At 39.7% G+C, this 12,208-nt stretch overlaps 1 protein-coding gene across 1 annotated transcript in view; it reads right to left on the bottom strand.

Moving 5' to 3' along the window:
- LOC111874601 (puff-specific protein Bx42) overlaps positions 1–8,658 on the bottom strand; it is a 19,779-nt gene extending 11,121 nt beyond the window's left edge. The window contains exons 1-2 of the mRNA XM_023870231.2: positions 8,551–8,658; positions 6,744–6,888 (exon numbers count right to left, since the gene is read on the bottom strand). Of these exons, the coding sequence (XP_023725999.1) occupies positions 6,744–6,888; positions 8,551–8,564 (159 nt within the window). The 5' untranslated portion in view covers positions 8,565–8,658. The remainder of the gene's footprint in view (positions 1–6,743; positions 6,889–8,550) is intronic.
- Positions 8,659–12,208: the final 3,550 nt, after the last annotated feature.

A 12,208-nucleotide genomic window follows, 5' to 3' on the forward strand; every position in this document is an offset into this window, starting at 1 on the left:
GTCAGTCAGTCAGTCAGTAAGTCTTATGGGGCTCATGACCAGATATTAATTATTATCGCTTGACAGTTACGGTCTTGTTTCTGTGGGGCGCCTTCTCTGACGAGAGGAGGGGTCTGTCTTTTGTATATGCTGCTGGCTCTTGCCAGCGCAGTCTTTCTTTTATACCCTTCATACCTTTTATACCCTCGGCCGCTGCTATGCAAATGAGTCTCTGTTATAACCGTGGAAACGGTGCTTTGTTCATTCCGCGTTTCCTACGCAATGACCCATTGTTATTGCGTTGTCTCTGTGGGAACGCTCCGTGTATTCGTCGTAACCGTGGAGATTCGATGTTCTCGACACAACGGCTTACTGTTGGGAAAACAGTATCGCCATTGTTACTTCCTATGCAACGGTCTGTTCTAGCGTTTCCATAGAAGCGACTCTTCTGAATTCCAAACACGTTACAACAGATGGCGATGTTTTTCAAAAGACGCATGTTTTTACCTGTCAAAGGTGTGACATGTATATAATAGGCATATAAAAACACGCGCGCATTCGAATGCAACGTTGTATCAAAATTTCGAAGCAATCGGTGAAGAACTTTCGGAGATTTTCGAGGGGTAACAAACGAACATTTACATTTTTATTTATATAGATTGTCAGTAGTGTAACCGATCTGCCTACCCCAGCTCGATTTAATTTGGTAGAATGTTTGGATCCGGGTAAATTAACATGTTTGGTTAGGTCTACTTGTAACATACCGCAAATGGACGAGTGGCACATAGGCTACTTCTTCCCCTCAAGAAGGAGTTTTAGCCCAAACTCTCCACTGAAAAAGACAATAAAAGAGAAAGCGACTGGTCAAGGCAGAATCTGAACGAAAGAAGAAGACCCCTAGCAGCTTGGTTCTTTAGAAGGTCACAAGAAATTTTACTTGTCTGTATCTTTGGAAAACACAATAAGTGGCAGTTCTGAACCCATAACTCAAAAGATGAGTGGTCTCCCAACCCCAAGCCAAGCGTAACATTTGTCAAGCTACTGACAGATTTTACGTAAGTTTTAGCGCCTATATTCCCTGCAATCCCTAAACGGATTGGGGGGAATAATTAATTAGTGTACTCCCATTTTTTGAAAATGACCAATCCTCGTAACTTCTGGAGTTGACTTGTGGACTGAGGGGACTCCGAGAGTGGCGAGGAGAAGGCATTCGAGGAGTTGCATGCAATATCTCGAACTATTCGGACGCAAATTCTGCAAGGGGAGTCTTATTCAAAATCCCAAACGATTCGGACGCATATTCTAAAAAAGAATTCATTGGAGGGAGTCTTTTTTAGCGATCTCAAACCTCGCGGACAGAAGTTGAATGTAGTGTGTTAGTGTCGTTCATTAGGGACAAGAATTTAATAAAGTGCCAGGTGAAACAAAGTGTGTGTGTGTTGTAATACGAGTTCCTACTTCCCTTCCTGAGCAGGGCCCTGCCAAAGGACCTGAGAACTGAATCTTAGCTCTACCGGCAGAACTAGCTACCCACCTATCCATCCTTCACACCTCCCATAAATCTGTAAACTGTTGGTAGCAGTTTACTGGCGCCCAAATCAAACCCATCCCTGTAAAGATCAGAGGTGTGAAAGTAGGATAAGTGAAGCAGGGTAAAGCCAGCTGTAGCCGCCGTCGCCCGTAGCAGTCCAGCAGCCAGCAGCCAAAGATCAACGTAGGTCAACGGGTGGGGCAGTTAGGAGGTGGCGCTTCACTCCAGGGGCACTGATCGGGTAGGGGACGATTAAAGTAGCTTAGATTATAAAGCACTGAAAAGCAGAATGATCAAGGCATAATGAATTGGAAAGGACATGGAAGGAAGTGGTTATGGCCTAATTTTTGGTACTATCCTAGCATCTCCCTAGAGAGACTAACGAAAACCACAAGAAGTTTGAGCAAACATAGCCAGTCTCTGCACTGAGATACAACTCCAGGAGCTTCAAAATATTGTGACATGTAAATCCACTGTTAGGCAAAGCCTGCAACACACATGCGACCAATAATCATGGAGCAGTGTTTTCTTTGTGTCCATGGTGACATCACCAAAACAGTGCTTAGCAATCACATGACATGTTTTCTGTAGGTCCAGTGTGCCAATGAACTCGCTAGGTAGCGATCACTTGACATGAGTTTTCTAAGTGGTCTGCGTCATGCAACAGTAGAACTGTGGCTTCTGAATTTTCTGTGCCACAGCCATACGATGCAAGTCTGCTTGTAGCTAGTTCAGTGAAGAGAATGGAATTCAACAGTACACAGCAGTTCAGCTGTCAGTAGGAGATAGCCACGGGAAGTTCGTAGTCAAAGAAGAATTAGAAGTCTGCCGGTGAAGACTTGGTATGTGAGTAGATTTAGTCACAGTGAGACTGTTTTAATCGCATTCCCAGGGGATGACAAGTAAAGGCTAAGAATCCTAGTGCACGTGTAACAGTGAACCGTAAATTGTGTAATTCAGCAATAGCACTGTATTAATCGTAATTAAGAGAGACTGTAACTGAAGTGCCAATAAATCCAATCATCTGATCTAGAACCCATTATTTTCGTCATGTATACCCCCTTACACATGACAATATGGAGGAGGAGTGTTAACCATTCTACCACAATATTTGATGTCTCTGTTCTTGGAATGCTGGAAGTAAACTGCAGAAAATTAATTTTTAAACTGTAGATTAAAATTGCTTTCCCTGTGCACCATGCATTTAAAAATAATTCTGCAGAGAAAATCATACATTTTGGTAATACATCTCACACTAGTGCAAACTTAGATTTCATTAATATTGTAACATGATTGGTCTACTGTGGATGCCATTCTGATTGTTAATTGGTTTTATTAACAACTTACAAGTTGTAACTACAATTAATTGTAACACTGTTGCGGGTTTACACAATTTACAAACCCAACACACTAATCTCTTCACTCATATACAGTATAACATTACATTACATTGCACTGCATTCCAGGGATCCAAAGTTAGTCAAAATGACTGTTGGATGTGAAATATGTCATATAAATACAAAACACATGTACAGTCCCAAAGGAGTTCTCACACAACACAAACCAAGAATACACAGTGACTACACACAAGGCTATTTAAAGATACGCAAGTTATTTTCTAGACAATAGGTATTCATCAACAGAGTAGAATGAATGTGTATTTAAGTACAGTTTCAGTGCTATTTTAAATCGTGCATGGGAGCTATACAAGTGTCACTGATTTACACACTCCCAATACCTTCTCAGTTATCAGAAACTCTCACTGATTATCACACATAAAATCTTCTAACCATGCGTTCGGTTCTTCTTCTTCCCATGACTGATTGACTTCTGCTCTGCTGAATACTCCAAATAGTCGCTCCTTAGTTATTTCAGTTTCTCTTATAAAGCCTCGGTCGGACAGCAGAAAATGCACCTCGTTTCACTGTTGCGTAACTGCTGTGTTTACAGAGGCAATGCTGGGCAACTATACTGAGAGATGTAAGTTTTGAGGTTTTCACGGCGACGACTATGAAGAAAGTCGTCTTCTGGGTTTAGGAGCCGTGTATTCTTCGTTTTGGCTTGGAATGCAGAGAGCAGTAGCTACTGCTCTCTCCATTCTGAGCCATTCACCTGCTCTGAAGATGGAGGTGATACGTTCCTCCGAAACGTCGGCCAAAACGAAGAATACACGGTGCCTAAACCCAGAAAACGACTTTCTTCGATGCTGAGAGATGTTTACTGCAACGCTGCACAGCAACCAGCACGCTTCAGCTTAGCTTGGCACGGCACGGAGAAACACTGCTCTCCTTACTGTTGCATAACTTGGCAACCGACCATTTATCAAGAGTCTGTCTTTGTAGTAACTCAATCCACATCCTGTTGCCCAACAACGGTTTGACATGTCACAATATATTTTCCATTAGAGTTTAAAGCCAACATTTACAATGTTCAAAATCTGTCAGTTCTTATGCTTTGACAGGAAAGGTTTCACACCTATTATGTACATACAAATATGACAAATGTTTATGATCTCTTAATTCATTATTTAATTATTTTATGAAGATTCATAAATCTGTAGCATAAATGACGAATGACAAGATCACGATGAATGTTCAAATACGTGAGACAAGCTGTGGTCATTATCTGTTATGTCCTGACAAATCATACTGAGACCATGGAAAAATCTCAGTTGAGGTAATTCATTACTGAATAATTCAGCAAAAAATTCAATTTATACATAAAACAATATCTAGTTAGTTTACAGTCATGATTACATATATCCAGTACCTAAACCAGCAAATTTTACTGTTATGGCATATTCCAAGCCTACAATAACATTTTTTCCTTCATTCATTACACGAATCTACTTTTTACACCAAAAATATCAACTATACAAACATGTACTTTAAAATTACATTCCTGAATTCCATTTTAACACTTCGTGGACCGGTGATTTAAATATTTAATTCACCCTGGGGACCGGCGTTTTTAAACCTACTACCCTAACTTGTGCACTGTTCACTTTAAAAATTAATATAAAATCTCCTAATTAATTTTATGAACTAAAATTTTTGGAGAAGACTTACCAGAGCTCCTAGAAGTGCTTCAGAGTGTGATATTTCTGGAAACATTCTGCTCTGTGAAGAGGCATGACACAGAACTTGCAGACATAGGAAGTCTTGTTTCGCTTCTTGTGCACAGCGCACACATGGCACTGCCTAGAAGGATACTTCCCCGTCGATTGTGCGCTCATCACAATTTTCGCAAGGCTATGTTTCCGCATATCACCCGAGAGTCGCCCAGGGGGGTCCATATGATGCTTCCGTGGGGTGGGAGTAGATGGTCCCGGTCATACTACGTCTGTGTCTGACGCAGGTTCTGCCACCGCCGTGAGGTCTGTAGCCTAGGCTTTTGCCACATTCATGAGCAATGCCTTGTATTTCAAAGGTGAATTTTCGTTTAGCTCTTTGAAAACCAAAAATGAATTGAAAAGGGCACAATTTATAAGCCACAAGGCAACTTTCTTCGTCCATTTTACTGTTTTCCTAGGAAGGGAATAATAGGCCAAGTATTGGTCGGCTCTATCAACTCCCTTCATGAACATATTGTACTGAGAAATACAAAGAGGCTTCTTCTTCACTTGCCCATGTCATCTTTGAACATCGACCATGCTCGAATTGTGAATAGTGGAAATCTTATTCACAACGCGAGTATCCCTCCAGGACTGAAGAAGAATGTCCCCCTTCCTCCTGAATGTGGTGTCACCACGTTTCAGGGATTTACATTCCTCTTTCAGATCTGGAGGAAGGCCTCTGTTCACCCTAATTGTACCACAAATATGTACTTTCCTTGAAAGTAGGTATTCTGCAGTTGCCACACTGTTATAAAAATTATCTTGATAAACGTGATAATTTTGATCAAGATAGGGATCCAAAATGGAAACAATAGTTTCTTGCAATTTCTTGCCTTCACCGGAATAAATTTCTAAATTTCCAATATAGCCTGAAGTGCTTTCCATGACTACACGAACAAGTAGGCCATACTTTAGAGTTTCCCAGGATTATACATTCGAAAACGAAGCCTTCCCCTCCAAGGAATCACAGATTCGTCCAAAGACAGTTGCTGCTCTGGCTTATAACCTGTCTGAAATTTCTCAACGAAAAAGTCTAATAAGGGCTGAATTTTGAAAAGCCTGCCCGTTGACTGTGGTTGCAGTTCATTATTACTGAAATGCAAACACCACCATATCTGTTCAAATCTCTTACAACTCATGAATTTGCCGAAAATGGGAATTTCTAAAAACGGATCAGTGGACCAATAAATAGTCTTTCAAATTATCCCTCTTTGTAAACCCCATTAGAATGATTATTGCCAAAAATGTTTTCCCTGCTGAAGTGACATCCACCCATTTCAACACCTTATAGGTACTGCCGTACGCCTTACGGTGTTGGAGATAGTATCTGTTGGTCTCCTGACACAACATGTCAAAGAAACTATCTCCAGAAAACAGTTCAGCTACTTCAGACACTTGCATAGGGTCCGATGGCATTTGTCTCACCCCTGGATCACCAGTAAACTTTCCCAAAGTGGGTGTTTTGTCCACTTTACCCCATGCAGCTGTCCCCACAATGCTAGCACTCGCACTTTCATCGGAGCTCTCACTGTCACTTTCACTTTCTCTTCTGGTCACAATATTTTGGGGGCCCCTGTCACTGCCAATGACACTGCCCTCGCTATCAGAAGATGAAGCAGTTGGCAAGTCAGATAACTCATCGGAGATCAAATCACAGATTTCTTCTTCTCCGAGCGCTCGCGCGGCCTTCAACTGCTTGAGCCATGTTGACACTGAGAATATCTTGCTTCACACATAGAAGCTTCGACTTGAACAAAGGGACTTTTCTTTAGAGTGAGAGGGGAATAGAGTGGTCACGTTGCTGACTCAGAAAACAAACATTCCGAAGCTCAGCTACGCAGTACTTTTACAGACATGTGGCCACCAAAGCGAGGAATAGTGTTGCAACATAACGTGTCCTAAAAGCCTAAATCTAGGCAACTGGTCTGCCACGTTTAAAACCCAAATGCCTAGGCCTAGGTGTCCGGTCCGCGAAGTGTTAATAGGACTGGAAACACTGTACAAACACTGGTCTTGGTGTAAGCATTCTAACTGAAACACTGAAGTTACACATATTAAAACTGCAGTCGTGATCTGTCAACCAAGGCACTTCTCTACAACCTCCTGTGCACATCTTACCTCGAGTGATCGTGGCACCCAACCTCTTCTCTGACCATATGGCGGAGCTGTTGGGCTCGCAACAACCACAGAAGATGACTGTACACGCACTTTCGCTCGCTCTTCATCTAGATCCCAAACCGGTTGTGTGGGTGCAGGCAATAAGCTATTCAAGAAAAATGAAAGTGCATTACAGACATCTGTTAAGTTCACCACTGACATATTCTTTCGCATGATGTGACTGCAAAATATTAACACGGTTGTAACTACTCTATTCATGTTGTTCTCTATACCTTACACAGGAACACACACAAACTAGGTATATTTTAAAAATTGCTTTCCATTAGGTCTTCCTACAGAAGTTAATGGCACTGGCCAATGGTATGATACTTGCTAGATAACCAGTTGAGGTAAGTGTTCAATATTCACATACCTACATAAAATTTTTAGGACAAGGATATGATGCAGAATGTTCACAAATCAGTGGAAGAAACAGTAATGAAGTCCTTCGCTTTCAGGGATATTAAAGTATATAATTTCAAAATAATTTTTATATCACAGCTGATATAGCCTTTGATATTTATTTATTTATTTATTTCATCGATATAGATCATTGTTACATGATATAGGACAAGTCAGTTACTGTACACTGGCTAATTACAATAAGAGAAGAAAGTTACGATACTTAAAATTGTTTACAATAGATTACAGTAGATTACAATAGTTCAGATTTCATATAGTGTAAGGTGGAATCCATATTAGGGCCCCTCAGCACGTCGGCTTCCATATGTCCTATTGTACCTGTACTCGTGTTAATGCTTATGGAGAATTTGATGGAATGAGGATTGGCAGGAGAAACCGAAGTACTCGGGGAAAACCTGCCCCAGCGCCACTTTGTCCATCACAAATCCCACTTGACTAGACCGCAGCGGTGGGAAGCCAGAGACTAACCGCTTAAGCTATCGCACGGCCTTTGAATTAATATACTGATACTTATAGGATGGGATGCTTCATGTTAATGTCATATATTTAATTACTGCTACGTGTCATTCATCACTTTAGTTTTATGACTTCATGCCTTTTCCAACACCTGATAGCAGTTCTTGAAATGCCAATGTATCAACCACTGTTTGAAGTTACTTTCATTTTTTCTCAGATAGTTGCTGTCTACCGCAGTGGCTGTATACCTTTGTGAGACCACGGCCCAGTAAATTCCTTTTTTATAAGATGAGGGCCCTGTATATTTGATGCCTAGTGTTTTACATGTCATTAAGCTGGGCTTCAACTTATTCTACTCTTCAACTGCAAATATTATACCAATTATAAAACAACAAAAACTTATTTACACATTTCTTAAATGTATAGGGCTATAAGTGGACATACAGTAAAACAGTTACGCAAACGCGCTTAAGAATGACAATTCTAAGTTTACATATGAACGAAACTCTTAGATTTAAGTTTGCCAGGCGGTGACTATTATGGGTAATGTCTCCTGGGCCGTGACGTTGTATAATCTGGTAGATTACGTTTCAGAGTCACCTGCAGACTCTGGAGATGGGTCGGCACATTCTTCTGAAACTTTGGGAACCTCCTACCAAAATATACAACGTCATACCGCTGAAGCCAGGAATCTTCAACAAATTTAATTATCATAAAGTATCATATCATAACACACACAATGCAAAAAATGTTACTTCCAAGTGTGGTCATTATTAGCGTCATTATTAGAACAAGATTACAATCTGTAAACTTCTAACAATTATTACAATTTCAAAATCGATTATATAGAGAGAGATTTAATAATTATACGTCCATCCAGTGATATTACCTTCCTAGAGACATACTGCTAACTCTGCCCACTTACATACAGTAGTTAAACACAACATCCATTACCAACATAACGATCACAACCATCAAGACCATGAAGACAATGGAGTGGCAATTCAATGCTATTGGCGGGCAACACAGCCAGCGTGACGTCATGAAGCGTCACCTCTGCCGCGGTGGCCAGCTGCAATTCTCATAATAAAAAAAAAAGCTGCAGCCAGGACCGAGGGCTTGGTCGGTAAGAAGGTATGCTATCATACCACCTGCCCTGTCGGTAAGAAAGAATGCTATTATACCACCAGCATATTTTTTACTGTTCCCTCCCAAAAATCACTGGTTCACACATATAGCTAGAATTGATAATTGATGTAAATGAAATGTTATTTTACAGGCACTGGTGAGAAACTTTCTCCCGATAGATAATGTTGCAACCTGATATCTTGTACTGCAGAGGTTCTTACTCTGTTGTGTGTTTTCTGTTTTCGAACTGAGTTTAATATTACTTCACTCAAAACCATCTGGATGGGAATGAGTTAAATTATATCAAACTCAGTTCAAAAACAGAAAACACACAATGGAGTAAGAATCTCTGCAGTACAAGATATCAGGTTGCAACATTATATATCGGGAGAAAGTTTCTCACCAGTGCCTGTAAAATAAGAACATTTCATTTACATCAATACAACACTCCCTTACTGAAATTCAATGGATATTTGAACTGTAACATATATAGAATACTTGTGTTTAGGAAAGGTGACTGTGGGTAAACTTGAAAGAAAATTCTGTTTCCATCAGAGATATTTGTATTCAACTTCATAACTTTGCTTACAACTTATACCTGAAAGCTGCACAGAACATAGCTTTTCAGTTACATTAATGTGTTATGTATCATGTACATGAAGTAATAATACTCAGGTTTCCATTTGTTATTAATTTCAGTAGTATAATGAAACTCGAGAATCTGATACACTCTCTTGTTAACAAGATTAAGATTGCATTTAATAATATACGAAAAGCATTAAAATAATTGCAGAACTCTTACAAACCTCTTTTTTTTTTTTATTTGTTTCATTCTGGTCCATCACACTAACAATTACAAAGACAAAAATAACTCCGTCCAGCAAGCCACGAACAAACACGGACGATACTAAGAATCTCCTTCACAAGATAGACAGGCGGCACAAGTTCAGCCCCCTCCAAGAAAGATGATAGGAAAGTGACACAAACCTGCATGGTTTATAAAATTTTGACTTAAAGAACAAAGTTTTAATACCAGGAAGGCTGCTGCGATTGTGGAAAGTTGAATATTGTGTATTCCAGGCATTGTGTGTGTGTGTGTAATTTAGCACTCAGAACATCTACTGTGATAGTGGTTTCCAAATAAGTATTGCTGTTCCCTCTGAAGATGATTCGTAAGGATCAAAACACGTAAGGGTTCTCAGTTTTCAAGTGGTAAAACTTAAATAGTCACACTGCACGGAGTTGATTTTGTCTTTGTCTTACAAACCTCATGATCTGAAACATGCTCATGTTTCCAAAATAATAAATTAACTGAACGAATATAATGAATGTTGTATTTTAGTGTCCTGTTGCACTGATTCGTATCCATAATGTGTATATATTAACCGTCTTTTACACACACATACGTCCAGCAATACAACGCACGCAGCCACATAAGAAAGACATATCAAGAGACACAGTATATACACAATTAAAGCATAAGAAGAACGATTGCCATAGAGGATGAATGGCATTACGCACGAGTTTGATATACGACATGTAAGATGATAGACCTTAAGTAGTTTTAATTAATAAATTTTATTATTGAACGACAAACACACGTTATATATCATTTTATAAATGGACACTTGATGGCAGGCAGTGCAATGGTTTAACGTGATTAATACATCTAAGGATGGCAGAATGATGCCGAAACATGTAGTGTGAAGTGACAAATGAAATTGTATGCACTAAAAGACGGTTAATATATACACACATTATAAATATAATGAACCTTGAAAGTCTGATAATGAACGGCGCAATAAGACGCGCAAAGGACACCAAGACCGAATGCAGACGTTGCCAGCAAAACATCGCGGAATCGAAACCGAGGGAGAACCTTTAGGCTGTTCGGGGACGAACAACCTTTAGAAGGGAGCAATGTAACGTGTCTGAAAGAAGAGCCACTTCTATGGAAACGCTAGAACAGACCGTTGCATAAGAAACATCGAATCTCCACGGTTACCACAGATACGCGAAGCGTTTCCACAGAGACAACGCAATAACAATGGGTCATTGCGTAGGGAACGCGGAACCGACAATGCAACGTCTCCACCGCTATAACAAAGGGTTCGTTACCTAACAGCGGGAAAGGTTATAAAAAGCCCAGTTTCGACGAGAAGTAGTCAGTCTCGGATTAGACAGCTAAGAAGCCAGATGTGATCGAGCCATCTTGGAAGTCAGCCTTGGGATAACCGCCAGAAGAGATAGTCCGGCATCGCCGAGTTATTGTAAGCAGTGATTGTGACACTGCAGACGGGAATGATTGTAAAGTGTGTAAGACGAGCGAAGAATAAACTCGCTATATTGAGAACGGCGTGAACTTATTTGTAGCGTGACACACGAAACACGCTACAATATATATGTAAAAGTAAAGTAAGTAAAGTAGAGCTATCCCTGTAACAGGCTGTGAAGGCCCATAGGGTTGTGAGACGTTCATAAGTTCAATACTGATCACAATAATATTTACTTACTTACTTACTTACTCATGGAGCTGAGCCCTTCATGAGGAGCTGCCAATTCTGCAGCTACTCATGAATTTCGCAGCATTTTATGGAACCCGAAGGTTCATCACCGTGTTAACAAGAGCCCTCCACTGGTCCCTATCCTGAGCCAGATCTATCCAATCAATACCATCCTATCCTATCTCTCTAAGATCCATTCTAATATTGTTCACCCACCTATGCCTTGGTCTTCCTTGTGGTCTCTTTCCTTCTGGCTTTCCAACCAATATCCTATATGCATTCCTCGTCTCCCCCATTCATGCTGTATTACATATTTAAGATTTTCAAGGCTCATTATATTGCTTCAGTAATTTCATTATGTTGTGTTCAATAATATGGCCAACATAATGAAATTACTGAAGGAATATAATGAACCTTGAAAATAAAATATCTGAAGCAATATAATGAACCTTGAAAATCTTAAATATGTAAATGTTCACAAGTTCAATGCTGAACACAATAATATGGCCAACATAATAAAATAAGTGAAGGAATGTAATGAACCTTAAAAATCTGATGTTTATATATTTATGTTCATAAGCTCAATGCTGAACACAATCAAATGGCAAAAATAATGCAATGACTGAAGGGATATACCCATAATAACAAATTAGATGAATAAAATATGTAGACACTAATAAGTAAAACTTCCTACCTAGGAAGTTGTTAATAAATTTAGTTACAAAATATACACTGAATCCTGACATTGATTCTGCTCCTCAGTGTTTCATGCTGAATCAGGCAACCTGAAGATTGCAAGTCAATTATAAAATAATGCCACTTCACTCTTACCCACATATAAACACGAACCATTTGAGTCAGAAAAGAATTTCCCACACAATTCTTGACTGAAATATAATTATTTTCAGATATAGG

This window comes from Cryptotermes secundus, unplaced genomic scaffold, assembly GCF_002891405.2.
Source record: "Cryptotermes secundus unplaced genomic scaffold, Csec_1.0 scaffold1598, whole genome shotgun sequence".
NCBI lineage: Eukaryota > Metazoa > Arthropoda > Insecta > Blattodea > Kalotermitidae > Cryptotermes > Cryptotermes secundus.